Genomic DNA, 15,235 nt, shown 5'->3' on the forward strand with positions numbered 1-15,235 from the left:
ATAAATCGCGAGACGTCCTCATTAGCTTGGCGCAAGCTGGATAGGCTAATGGTTTACTTAAAGTAATAACTAATAAGCATTTCTAATGCCTCGATTAATTGGTTGAGCTTGACTAACGTAGTTAGAAGAGAACACGTGTCGACTCTTGCGATGTCATGAGGAAAAAGCATTAAAGCGTCGTAAAATGACGGTAAACACCAAATGCATAATACATTAGCGACCATAAAGCTCGACGTGTGGATAAGTGAAATATTCAGAAATGCACGCGCACATCAAGGTTTTGTTTTATAGTCGGCCGTAAAGCAGAATTTGTTGTCGTGAGACGGATATTCGAAATTTGGCTTTAGGTGCTTAATAACTGCCAACAAAATTACTAAGTTTCCGTAAAATTTGCTCTACGTTGTAACACAAACGTTATGCATTTGTTCATAAATGAAATTGTTTATGGAATGGACTATTATAATTGAAGATTTTTGTATGCCAGCACATGTAAATTATTCAGTGCTTTTCTTTCGCACTGCGGCCAGCGCATGGAGGATCGCACGCCGCCGAAGCAGCTATACTGTTTTCGCTGTAAGAAAAATCTTAATGTAAACACAAGCACGTGGCTGTCATACCCGTGATTGGCTCACAGTCGAAACACTCACACGACGCAGGAAAATATAGTCCATATTTGAAAACTATCATCTTGTATTATTTGAAAATAAAAAATTAAATTCTAGTTGTTGAATACGACGAAACACATAACTTCACTCATAAGTAAAACGCTACGTAAAAGAAAAGCTACTTTTATATTTTGTTATGTACTATTAACGCGGATGAATACCAACAGTAATACCGAGGTAGTCTGTTCTTGTAACAAGCTGGCGTCACTTGAGCTCGTAGTTCACGTAAGCACGTGGTACTGTAGTATGCCTTCTGCATCCTCGGTGTGCTTGGTTATTAAACTTAAGAGTAGAAACCCTCTCAAAAGCGGAGAAAAACAAATAGTCTTAAATGTATATAATAAGTTAAGTGAGTTTTAATCACAGTGATTATAAAGTAAATGTTTCCTAAGCAAACGAATGCATAGTAGTGAGGTTAGACGTACTTGACGAGTAACGGGAAATGTTTAACATGAAACAGAATGTACAACAGTAGGCGGGAACATGTAGCCTACTGAGAATCTATGGCGGCAAACAGCGGCCAATGAAGCCTCACTTCAGTCACGTGCTATTCTTTATATTAGGATTTTTCTTACAGCGAAAAGATTATAGGGCCAGTGATGTCAAAGCAAGCGCATTTTTCTGACCTTGACGTCGTGCGCGGCAGCAAGCGCTAAGTATGGAAAGAGGAAGGGTTGTGTATATGAATAAGCAACCTGTTGGATTAAGAAAACAGTGGTGCACAAACTTCAAACGGAACGTGAAATTTTATGTCGTTATTTTTATATGGCTTCTTTCTGTTTGATATTATCTATATTGTCTGTAAAACAAAAGTATTAACACTGATTTCTGAATATTGCACTTGTGTTTCAAATCTTAATAACATAATAGAGAGTTAGGAAGGAATATTCACTTAAATTCCATAGTTGTATAATATTATACTGGATTAAGTGGATGAAACACATCATTCATAAAGAAAGTGATATTCCAAAGAAAGAGATGGAATATGACATGATAATTTGGAATTTATATTGATGGTATCTTTAGTCTTACAAAAGTAATCAATAAACTAATCAAACCAATATTACTGTACAAAGCAAAGTTACCTAGGTACTATATCTGTTTTAAGTGTAACTAATATTACATAACAAAACTCTTATCGCATTATGCTTTTAAGGTGATATTTGTGAGCAATTTCCTATCTGTTGAAGCTATAGAGCTGATATTTTTACAACACATGGGCACGTATCTTTTGCTTATGATATAACAGTAGTTGCTTTGTTAACTCATTTCCTTACAAACAATTTCCATGCGAATATTTTCAAAATTTTCAATACACTATCTTCAGTAATACGTATATACGGTATATTAGATTTACGAAAACATTCTGTAAGGCTACTAAATAAATAGGCCTGTACCTGAAAATTTCACTTTTCTATACGAAAAGTTGAGAAAATATTTCTTTTGAATAAAAAAATCAAACTTGTGAAAAATGAGCATTAAAATTAAATCTTACATTCTTATAATGCACTTATACTTCTCAGGCAAACCTAAAAATGAACATGGTTACAGTTTTAATAAGTTCTCTCCCCTTTATCCATTGAATCAGTGCTGGCCATCCCTTAATAAAGCTCGAGCAAGCGGCATATACCACCTCTTTCGCCTGTCTCTTTTCTTTCCGCTGTAAAGCGCTCATGCTCTCCTGGGCTCTAAAGCGCGCGCATGCTCTTGTGAGCATCAATTGACATGCCTGAGCTAGGGCTTCCGCCGAAACAGTTATAATATTATTCCCGCAACCGCTTCACATTCTCATAGTTGCAGTTACAACTGCAATGATAATAAGCACATACCTTATCATAAGAGATGGTGGAAATGTTGTCCATGGGCAGGTCTTTTACTGCACACCCAGCATTCTCCAGTCTTTTCTATTTTCTGCCTTCCTCTTAGTCTCTGCATATGATCCACGTAATATATTGTCGTCTATCATCTGATGTCTTCTTCTGCCCCAAACTCTTCTCCCGTTCACCATTCCTTACAGTGCATTCTTCAGTAAGCAGTTTCTTCTCAACCAGTGATCCAACCATTCCTTTTCCTGTTCCTGATCAGTTTCAGCATCATTTTTTCTTGACCCACTCTTTCCAGCACAAATTAATTTTTTATTCTGTCTGTCCACTTCACCCCCTCCCATTCTTCTCCATATCCATATTTCAAATGCTTCTATTCGCTTCTCTTCATTTCGTCGTAATGTCCATGTTTCTGCCCCATACAATTCCACACTCCACAAAAAGCACTTCACTAGTCTCTTCCTTAGTTCTTTTTCCAGAGGTCCGCAGAAATGCTCCTTTTTCCATTAAAAGCTTCCTTGCCATTGCTAGCCTCCTTTTGACTTCCTGGCAGCAGTTCATGTTACTGCTTATAGTACATCCGAAGTATTTGAAGTTGTTCACTTGCTTACTGTCCCTACTACTACTACTACTACTACTACTACTACTACTACTACTACTACTACTATTATTATTATTATTATTATTATTTATTTGTATGTTGTTCTTGTATTTCTACCATTTTTATATTTGCTATTTTTCTAATACTGGTTGAGTGGAAGAGAAGGTTTTATGGCCTTAACTCTGCCAGTAGAAATAAATCTACTAAATACTGTCATCCTCTGAGGAGTTTAATGCTGAGAGGAATGCGGTTCCGACTAGTCTAGCGCGGTACTGGAGTGGGAGGGGACAGTGACAGCGGCAGTCTGGAAGAAAGTACAATCATACTGAAAACATTGCCCAATTTACGAGAGCAGTATGCCTATTAGTTTTCTAACGTATTTTTGGCGAGATAGAGATACAACCATTCGTACTTACGTGTTCAGAGAAGGAAAGTAATGTAGAAAATTTTATTTATTTATTTATTTATTATTTATTTTGGTGAAGTTAAGGCTATCACACCACCAGAAATATAAATACAATAAAGTAAATAAAAAGAAAAATCATAATACAACTACAATAATATAAATGAAAAGCAGAATTATACTATAAAATTTAGTGATTAGTAGAATTGAATTAAATTTGTAAAGTAATCAATTTAAATATACTGTACTGCTGAACTCACTTGAGAAGTATAACTACTTGATTTTATATTTTAAGATATCACCAACAAATGATTTTCGCAAGACATTATAGGAATCTGTTTTTCACGATACCCATCACAAATATTCTAAAATTCCAAGAGAATAAAACCAAAAATTTTCCACAGCATGTTTCCTTAAAAATGACTTGTGACGGTGAAATATTTAATGAGTAATTCATATAATATTAACATAGCTAACATCAGGGAGAAGACTGAAGACTGCATGTTTTTTTGACGATTAATATTTCCCACTCCACTCCGCTCGGCTCGGCTTGGCTGTAGCAACAAAAGAATCTGCCTGCACCTCCCCCCCCCCCCGCACCGATGGCAAGAATACCAAGGTCCCAGCGCTAAACTCGTCGGAGGAAGACAGTAGATAAATAAATATAAAGCGATTGCAAGAGAAATAGAAGTGTTCAACGAAAACTGATCTGTAGCGATTTTGAGCCGGAGATCAAACCCCGTCCTCCTGTCCTTAGAGGGTGTTAGCTTAGAATAACAAACAACAGCATGAGATCAGAAAATCTGGTGTTCATCTTGTGAATTGCAGCGTTTGTTGGTTGATGTTTTTAACTTTGGTAGTATAACTGTTTCGATCGACACATTCTTCTCTTTTCCCCGGGTGGGGTTGGGTGCACTTGATTATCCTACTCCTCTCGCATCGTATCCCATGCAATCGGCCACTTCCCACCCCGTGACGGAGGATATTACCCCTTCGTTTCCGTGATGATGGCTGCACTAGTTCACGAGGTAACTCGGCCCTCAAGTCTCCCTCCGACCAGTAGATCACGCGTTCAGATCGTGCTGGACCCCGACCCTACCACCACTGCCATTCCGTGTTCACGGAATAGCGAGCTTCGTCCCTCACACGCAACACTGCTTTAAAACGAGGTCGCATTTGGAAAAATACCTACGGGTTAAAAGCCAAAGCTTACGTGGGCGATGATATGGTAACAGATTAGTGTCAGAGGATAGGCCATTAAAAGGCTTGTCACATGGGAAATATCAGCGTGTCAGAGTGGGTTTTGTGTGTTAGTCACTGCTGGATTTGATCCCACTACATTCCGCCCCCTCTGTTTCTCACAGTTCGACCAGAAATTTAATCCTCAGAGAAACACGTAACTTTCTTTTGGGATTTAGTGTCGTGTGTACTCTAAATTACACATTTTGGTATTAAATGCGGAAGGCTTCTGTGTCGGATTGACGTTTCGTGATGTCAGTGACTGATAAATTTCTTAGATTTGAGTCATATCTTGTGGTACTTGGAACGAGGAAATTGCTGTATAGTCGGGGAAGTTTAATAATTAATATATTTTTTTATTGTTCACGAACCGAAAAGCAAAGAAAATACAAGAAAAGAAAAGATCAAGAAACGAAAGCAAAAAACGGAAAGAAAATATTAAAAATGAAATGAAAAGGAAGGGAATGTGTCTACGTATGATTAAAAGGTATGTTTTGTTATCTTACATAATCGACCTTATTTATTTTTTTACCATGACATGAACACAAGCAGGAAGCTGAAAATGTGAATCCTCGCGTTGATTGCGAAGTCTGTAGTTGACATCTGCTCGCTATTTTTCATTGGTAGATTGGTTAATATCCTCCAAAGTAACTATTTTGTATTAACATCGTAGATGCAAACAAATTTGACAAACTCTATACATTTGAAAGGCAGTTAATTTCTGTATCTTTATATTTCATTAGTATTATTATTATTATTATTATTATTATTATTATTATTATTATTATTATTATTATTATTATTATTATTAGTATTGGGTTATTTTACGACACTGTATCAACATCTAGGTTATTTAGCGTCTGAATGAAATGAAGGTGATAATGCCGGTGAAATGAGTCCGGGGTCCAGCACCGAAAGTTACCCAGCATTTGCTCGTATTGGGTTGAGGAAAAACCCTGGAAAAAACGTCAACCAGGTAACTTGCCCGAACCGGGATTCGAACCCGGGCCACCTGGTTTCGCGGCCAGACTCGCTGACCGTTACTCCAGAGGTTTGGACATATGTTATTATTATTATTATTATTATTATTATTATTTACTTACTGGCTTTTAAGGAACCCGGACGTTCATTGCCGCCCTCACATAAGTCCGCCATTGGTCCCTATCCTGAGCAAGATTAATCCATTCTCTATCATCATATCCCACCTCCCTCAAATCCATTTTAATATTATCCTCCCATCTACATCTCGGCCTCCCTAAAGGTTTATTATTATTATTATTATTATTATTATCATTATTATTAATATGCGTGAATTGTATTATTTTTGTATTGTATAAAAGTAAGTTTATGGTGTACCTTTAACATTCGTACTCATATTATGGGATACGTATTTGTATTTATTAGTGTATCTTTATTGGCATTTTTTAAAACTTTAAGGCCATAAGTAGCCTATAACTTGATGCATGCTCCTTATTAATAGGTTTTTAAGACCATGAACTTCCGGGACTTAAAGACACATTTGCCTCAGTGCGATAATGTAAGCAAGTGTCACAGCTGAATGTGACCGTATTTCTCTCAATGTATTTTGTAGTTTTTAGTCTTGGTTGAAAGTTTCGTAATTTCCTGTTAGGGTTTAGTGTGATAGGCGTTTGGTATTTCCATACGACTTCCTGCACGAGCATTCACGTCGTTACAGGAGCAGACGTCAGAGCATCTCATATTATGCATTTAATTTCTTAGCAGAATGAAATTTCTCTTGTAACAGTTTTAACATAGCCTCGAACAAAGTTGTATTGCAGTGGAATCCCACCAACTTTCAGTCCTGAAGCGTAGTCCTGTATTAATTTAAAAGTTTAAAGACTTCCCCCGTGACTCAGGCGGTAGAATTTTGGTTTATAAATGTTAGCGATTAGCGATGACTTTTCCGGATACGAATACTGCATCCTCAGTCGATTCTTTGCTAAGAAGTCAAGATTTACCTCCCTCCGTATTTTTTTACCTTGCGTCGTGCTGGCAGATTGACAAAGTCTTTGAATGTCTAGAATTCATATTTCTCTTATGAATAAAACCAGAACATGTCACAGGCCTTGGTCCTTGAAGGATCGAAAAAAAATGGTAATTTGCAGGTTGATGTACACATTAGTTGTGTTTTGAATCCTATTGTGCTGCACGATGGTGCTCGCTCTCACATAGCTGCCCCTGTGGTTAATTTACTTCGCAGATGGAACTGGGAAATTCTGGAGCATCCTCCATACTCCCCAGATATAAGCCCATGTGATTTTGATATTTTCGCGAAAATGAAATTATCACTTAGAGAAGTTCGCTTTAGAACCAGACAGACAATTATAGCAGCAGTAGAGCAGTCTGTTGTAAGATTAATACAACAAAACGCTGTGGATGGCATCCGTCGTCTCCCTGAAGTGTGAAGGCGGGTTCTTCATGTTGGAGGAGATTATACTTCTGAGCACTGCAACAATGTGACTGTTCCAAAAATGTTTTCTTTGTTGTTAATTCAGATGTTGCCACTAATAATTATTGAATGACCCATGTATGTTGATTTTACATCATAAATAGTATTAATTGTTAGCAATCCTTTCATTAACACTGCACAAAACATTTTAAAACTCAAAGTCGATTTAACTTTATCTTATATCTTATGATATAGTGCTTATCAGGTAAAGAAATATGACTCAATTAAACAGCAAAGATCCAAGAAAGTTTGATTCCATTAATGAATAATTGATAATTTGTTGCATATCAAGCAGATGACTAGACAAAATTTTCAAACACTTTAGACAGAATTGAAATAACGAAAATTGACAATTATTCAAGTGAACCTTCAATTATTAATATAGGTGTTCCGCAAGGCACAGTTGTAGACCCTATTTTGTTTTTAATATATATTAATGACTTATTAAAAATTGAAAAAGGCTTATGACTCGGTTAAGAGGGAAGTATTATATGATATTCTTATTGAATTTGGTATTCCCAAGAAACTAGTTCGATTAATTAAAATGTGTCTCAGTGAAACGTACAGCAGAGTCCGTATAGGTCAGTTTCTATCTAATGCTTTTCCAATTCACTGCGGGCTAAAGCAAGGAGATGCACTATCACCTTTACTTTTTAACTTCGCTCTAGAATATGCCATTAGGAAAGTTCAGGATAACAGGCAGGGTTTGGAATTGAACGGGTTACATCAGCTTCTTGTCTATGCGGATGACGTGAATATGTTAGGAGAAAATACACAAACGATTAGGGAAAACACGGAAATTTTACTTGAAGCAAGTAGAGCGATCGGTTTGGAAGTAAATCCCGAAAAGACAAAGTATATGATTATGTCTCGTGACCAGAATATTGTACGAAATGGAAATATAAAAATTGGAGATTTATCCTTCGAAGAGGTGGAAAAATTCAAATATCTTGGAGCAACAGTAACAAATATAAATGACACTCGGGAGGAAATTAAACGCAGAATAAATATGGGAAATGCGTGTTATTATTCGGTTGAGAAGCTCTTATCATCCAGTCTGCTGTCGAAAAATCTGAAAGTTAGAATTTATAAAACAGTTATATTACCGGTTGTTCTGTATGGTTGTGAAACTTGGACTCTCACTCTGAGAGAGGAACATAGGTTCAGGGTGTTTGAGAATAAGGTGCTAAGGAAAATATTTGGGGCTAAGCGGGATGAAGTTACAGGAGAATGGAGAAAGTTACACAACACAGAACTGCACGCATTGTATTCTTCACCTGACATAATTAGGAACATTAAATCCAGACGTTTGAGATGGGCAGGGCATGTAGCACGTATGGGCGAATCCAGAAATGCATATAGAGTGTTAGTTGGGAGACCGGAGGGAAAAGGACCTTTAGGGAGGCCGAGACGTAGATGGGAGGATAATATTAAAATGGATCTGAGGGAGGTGGGGTATGATGATAGAGACTGGATTAATCTTGCACAGGATAGGGACCGCTGGCGGGCTTATGTGAGGGCGGCAATGAACCTTCGGGTTCCTTAAAAGCCATTTGTAAGTAAGTAAGTATTAAAAATTGACTTACAACAATAAAATGGTGTTCATTATTCTTATGCAGATGACACAGTTTTACATTTTGGTGGAAAAGACTGATATGGTGCATTTAATAATTCAAATAATGGACTTAAATTAATAAAAAAAATGGTTTGACATAAATTATCTTTCAATCAACGAAAATAAAACCATCATTATCTGAAAAATGTAACAAACCTCCTACATCTATATTAAGTATTAATTAACACTGTTGTATACAGTGTAAATGTCCGATTATTATTAAGGAGTCCTCTGAAGTTAAATATTTAGGCATAATTTTCTACAATCATTTAAAATGGAACAAACACATTAATTACCTTTGTAATAAATTATGTAAAATAATATATTATTTTGTTTTATTGAGGAATTACTTGTAAATAAGTTTATTACGCACAATATACTTAACTTTATTTCAATCGGTAATTATGTATGGAATTATAGGATGGGGTAGCTTATTTAAATCCAATTTTAATCCACTTTATTTTATTACAGAAGAAAATAATTAAAATATGTCTTCATAAACCTATTGATTTTCCACCTCAAAAATTGTTTTTAGGCTTTAATGTTCTTAACATAAGACAAATTTATTATATTGTATTAATAAAATTCATACATAAAAATCGAAATAATTTTGAATTGTATTATCATAGTTATGAAACAAAAGGTTTAAGATTGTTTGAACCAATATGCAACACTGCCACAGTATTTATATTTAAATATCCTAATCTTGTCAATTCTAATAGTATTAAATTAAAAAAGTTATGTATGGATTTTATAAAAATTGAAAGATTGTAAATTTAAATTTATATATTCTTATTGCGTAGTAGACATAAGACAAATTGTATTATATACTTCTTAATTTCAATTCAGGAATCCGCCCCTGAGCACGAGTTCTACTCTTTCAGGGGCGAGCTAAAGTTTTTCTGTATAAGCTTATGTTATATTTTATGTTAAAATTATTAGCAAAATAAATAAATAAATAAATAAATAAATAAATAAATAAATAAATAAATAAATAAATAAATAAATAAATAAATAAATAAATAAATAAATAAATAAATCTCATCCCGGAAGCTTATGGTGCAAGAGAAAGACGTTAAGGTGACATCTTCGTTGTTGGGGGTCGGGATTACTTATAGGAACTTCAGCAGTGAAAATGTGAAGTTGGAAAGGAAAGTAAATTGGAGAAAAGTTATCCGAGGTTAATTTGATACATATATTTTAATAGTGATTATTTCAACTATTACGCTATTTTAATGAGAAAGTATAATATCATTTAATGACTCCATTTGTTATATCTTACCGCGGAGTCAATATCTGAACCGTTTAACGTTGTCAATGCTTATTAAACATGTTCGCCCAAATGTCTCCTTGGCGTGCAAATACGAGCGTGTTTTACGACCTCAATACCGTGCACGCCTGCATAATGCACGTGTTTTCAACCCCTGGGGTTAGCATAAATCCTCTTATTTGGCTTACTAATTATTCACAACTCTCGAGGATAGTGGTGGTAGGAGGTTAATCCAGTCACAGCCGCAAACAACGGCGGACGGCCCTCTGTTGTGCTATAACGAGATTACATTCAGCTCGTGGGCCCACATGCGAAACGTGACGATGCATGCTTCGGGTTTCATTGCTCCAATCGATGGCGTCGGCACCCGCACTGTTTATCATATTGATCACAAGATTTCAAGATTGGTGAATGGTACTTGAATCACGTGTTTTGAAGTTGACCTGCAGAGAATTGTACTGCTGTTGAATGGAGTGCAGTGCAAATAATACATACAGGGTGTAATCAGTTTTGTTTTACAGACTTTCGAGAGATTATAGGGAGATACAATTATCTGAATATTTTGATGTAAGGGGCCAACGATACTGGAGCCTTGAATCGGAGTAAAAGACTATCGGGGGTCAATAAATTTCACATGAAGTTGTAGAGCAGGTTCGGCTAATTTCGTGATACTAAGGTTTTGGTGCAAAAATAAGATTCAAATTAAAAAAAAGAACTATTAGTAAATAAATTTAACATAAAGATATTTTTATACGTTTTGTCTTCAGTATTTAGTTAAGGAGACTTTTCCTCTTAATGTAACTTGATGAAGTGTTGCTTTCAATTGGAAGATGACACTTTACATCATATCTATAAATACAGTTTAAATAAGAATAATGTCGTCTTTTGTCTTCCTTCTAATTCTTCAGAATTTGTGAAATTAATTGAGTAACACCTACATCATATCTATACTAATAATAAATCTGTAGCCGAAATTTTTCTGGTAATTTTCGATTTTCCAAAAATAATTTGCCCTAACATACATAATTAAACACCCTGAAACCGAAAATCGCTTTTTTGAAATTTTTGTTTGTATGTCTGTCTGTCTGTCTGTATGTTTGTTACCTTTTCACGCGATAATGGCTGAACGGATTTCGATGAAAATTGGAATATAAGTTAATTTCGTTGTAACTTAGATTTTAGGCTATATGGCATTCAAAATACATTATTTAAAAGGGGGGTTATAAGGGGGCCTGAATTAAATAAATCGAAATATCTCGCTTATTATTGATTTTTTTGAAAAATGTTACATAACAAAAGTTTCTTTAAAAATAATTTGCTATAAGTTTTATTCCTCGAAAAATTTGATAGGACTGATATTTAATGAGATAAATGAGCTTTAAAATTAAAATAACTGGCATCTAAGGCCGTGTAATGAATTAAAAAACAAATGACTTCGTCTATAAGGGGCCTTGGACAGCAACAATCGAAAGCTATGAAAGATAGCCTACAGAGAATGTTTCTGTGTTTGTATAATATAATATAATTTAAGTTATTTGAAGGGTTCAGAACCATAGTGGGCCAAGCGCCCTTTACTGAATACGTAGAAAACAAGGGTTAAAATTAAGTAATTACCATAATTCAATGGAAACCTATAACAAGTAAAATAAAATATACACATTAAATCTAAATGATGTCAATCTTCATTAAACTATGGTTGCATGTAATAAAAATTAAGAAACATGTTAAAGGAATTGTCATTGCACCAAATGAGTGTTTCTGGACCAAAATGATCGCATTTTAATTATTTGGATGCAATTTAAATTAAGTAACATATTAAACGATTTATCCTTCTATGAAACACGAATTTTCCCTGGATCAAATGACCTATTTTAATTATGTAATTACTTTATATTTATTTCTAACGGGTGCAGCGGAGCGCACGGGTACGGCTAGTTATAAATAAGTTAGCTGAAAAGAAAGTTCAGCTATTAAACTGTTATAAGAAGTTGTAGCTATTGCACGATACTTTCTACTTTATGAAGTTTAAATTACTTTGTAGTATGTAATTATACCATATGTATTTCAAACTATAGTGCATAGGGACTTACCACTGCCATAAGAAATCCATGTATTAAGAATTGAAAGTGAAATTTCATGTAGGTGGCCATGTGTAATAAATTAGTAGGCCTTGTAGAAAAGAAGACTATTTATTGATTATTGCCAACTAAAATTCTGTTTGATGGAATTAATCTTGCAACAATAGATTATTATACTACACCTTTTCCAGATGTAGGCTATTTCAGAAAGTATAATTTGTATTTCAGATTCATCAATTGTATTTCAGAAAGCATCAGTTGTATTTCAGATTAATCAGTTGTATTTCAGAAAGCATCATTTATATTTCAGATTCAATTGTATTTCAGAACCCGTCAATTGTATTTCAGATAATTGAATCATATATTTTTGTTGTCGTGGAAACTATGTAATTGTTTACCATGAGTTTGCAATAACGAGTTTATTAGACTTCATTTTGTCTTTGACTTTCTTGTATTTTACAATTATTTTGTCAATATCAACAAATAAATATATACCATTAAAATAGTGAATTACAAACTACGGTATATGTATTATAATTTTGAACTAAGGTACTTAACAATAGTTCAAAAGAATTATTCATAATCCTATGAATGTTAGAATTATGAATGTAGCAAATTGTTGGCTCATGCTATTTTGAAATACAATAATTAGCACTTTCCGAAATACAATATTGATAACTTCTGAAATACAAAAGACGCTTTCTGAAATACAATTGACGAATCTGAAATACAAATTATGCTTTCTGAAATACAAATAACGCTTTCTGAAATTAAATTGACCACTTTTGAAACACATGTGAAAAAGATGTAGAGAAGAAAAATATTTTATTTATTGAACTGCATGGGAACAATTCTTTGAGAAAGATAAGAGACCTACTTGCTGAATTCTTTCCTGGCAGAAGAGTTCCATCCCACAATGTGATCAAGCTTGTGATTAATTTTTCTGTAGGCTACCTACTGCCGCACAGTGGTCTAAAATCCATATTTAGGAGGACAAATGCAGAAAAATGACATGTAAAAAAATGAAATTAAACCCTTAAATTATTTTTCCTATATAAAATCCATATTTAGGAGGACAAATGCAGAAAAATGACATGTAAAAAAATGAAATTAAACCCTTAAATTATTTTTCCTATATAACAGAGTAACACTCAATTGATTATCTTAATCAGCGGAGGTGGCTGCACAGCGAGATAAGAAGCCGGTAACATGCCACATTTCGCCACCCAGCATTCTTACTCAGCAAGCGCCGCGAGTCTGCCGTTTTCCTTGTGCTTTAACTCTGTTGTAAGTGGTCGATTCCATTCATATTTCTTACCAACATGTCAAGTAGTTCTTTAGGTATGTAACACTGTTTGTTTGTGTTACATTTAATGTTATTATAGTATGTAAAATTAGCATGAATGGACACGGGACAAAATATAAATATAACCATTGAGTGCAGACTTTGCTAAGGTAGAGAAAAAAAAACCCCTTTGGTTCGTCCAAAAATGATTTTTTTTTTCACTTCCTCCACTATTTACCTCTATTTTAATGTAGTCTTAAGGTGCGCAGATTTGCGGAAGTAATAATTTATGAGCACTATTCTTTCGAGGTGCAGTAGTGCAATTTTTCTCGGTTGCAGTTATTTCAATATCTGTGAACCGAATCTGCTTCCGCAGTATAATTCAGGGAATTCAAGATGACAGCTTGTTAATTATGTACCAAATAAACTTCCCGATTGTCCAAAAAGTGCAATAGTACCTAAAATCTTACATTTTCCCCCCCATAAGATTTTGTCTAAATGCATCCCCCTGTAAGGGACACTTCTGCTTATACCAACGTAAACAGAGTTTGTACACAAAACAAATGTACCAAGTGTAACTACTGTATACAATTTCATAAAAATCTGTTAGATAGGACAAAAGTTTCTAATTTTGTCTAATTGCGCCCCCCTATAAGGGGTAGTTACACTTAGACCAACGTAATGAGAGCTTGTATACAAAACATACATGCTACCTATAACTACTTTGTAAAATTTCATAAAGATCTGTTAAATAGGACAAAAGTTACTAATTTTGTCTAATTGTGCCCCCTATAAGGGGTAGTTCTCCTTATACCAACGTAATCAGAGCTTGTATACAAAACATATATGTTCCTTGTAACTGTTTTGTAAAATTTCATACAAATCTATCAAATAGGAGAAAAGTTACTAATTTTGTTTAATTGCGCCCCCCTATAAGGGGTAGTTCCCCTTATACCAACGTAACGAGAGCTTGTATACAAAACATACATGCTACCTGTAACTACTTTGTAAAATTTCATAAAAATCTGTTAAATAGGAGAAAAGTTACTAATTTTATCTAATCGCCCCCAATAAGGGGTAGTTCCTCTTATACGAACGTAATCAGAGCCTGTATACAAAACATGTATGCTACTTGTAACTGCTTTGTAAAATTTCATAAAAATCTGTTAAATAGGAGAAAAGTTACTAATTTTGTCTAATTGCGCCCCCCCCCCTATAAGGGGTGGTTCCCCTTATGCCAACGTAACGAGAGCTTGTATACAAAACACATATGCTACCTGTAACTGCTGTGTAAAATTTCATAAAAATCTGTTAAATAGAAAAGTTACTAATTTTGTCTAATTGCGCCCCTTATAAGGGGTAATTCCTCTTATACCAACGTAATCAGAGCTTGTATACAAAACATATATGCTACTTGTAACTGTTTTGTAAAATTTCATAAAAATCTGTCAGATAGGAGAAAAGTTTATAATTTTGTCTAAATGCGCCCCCCTATAAGGGGTAGTTCCCCTTATACCAACGTAAAGAGAGCTTGCATACAAAACATATATGCTACCTGTAACTACTGTGTAAAATTTAATAAAAATCTGTTAGGTAGCTGAAAAGTTATTAATATGTCCCGCTAAATTTGCATTCTAGACCACTGTGTGCCGCCTAGGTTGCCTGGCTGCAAAAGGTGATCTCGAGCACCTAGTGAATTAATTGTATTTCTTCATATGGTAATAAAGTATTTTGTGTAAACTTAATGATATGACTAAAATTGTTATTTATTTATGTCTTTGTGACA

The 15,235-nt window shown here is 34.6% G+C and overlaps 1 protein-coding gene across 5 annotated transcripts in view; it reads left to right on the forward strand.

Annotated features, from left to right (window-relative positions):
- LOC138708920 (early estrogen-induced gene 1 protein) overlaps positions 1-15,235 on the forward strand; it is a 333,706-nt gene that overhangs the window by 62,933 nt on the left and 255,538 nt on the right. Inside the window, exon 1 of one of the 5 annotated variants that reach the window (XM_069839264.1) lies at positions 4,600-5,218. The exons of the other annotated variants lie outside the window; for them this stretch is intronic. Within the exon in view, the coding sequence (XP_069695365.1) occupies positions 5,181-5,218 (38 nt within the window). The 5' untranslated portion in view covers positions 4,600-5,180. Of the gene's footprint in view, positions 1-4,599; positions 5,219-15,235 lie in introns of those variants that run through there. 5 annotated transcript variants of the gene reach the window in all.

The sequence above is a fragment of the Periplaneta americana genome, chromosome 11, assembly GCF_040183065.1.
Source record: "Periplaneta americana isolate PAMFEO1 chromosome 11, P.americana_PAMFEO1_priV1, whole genome shotgun sequence".
NCBI lineage: Eukaryota > Metazoa > Arthropoda > Insecta > Blattodea > Blattidae > Periplaneta > Periplaneta americana.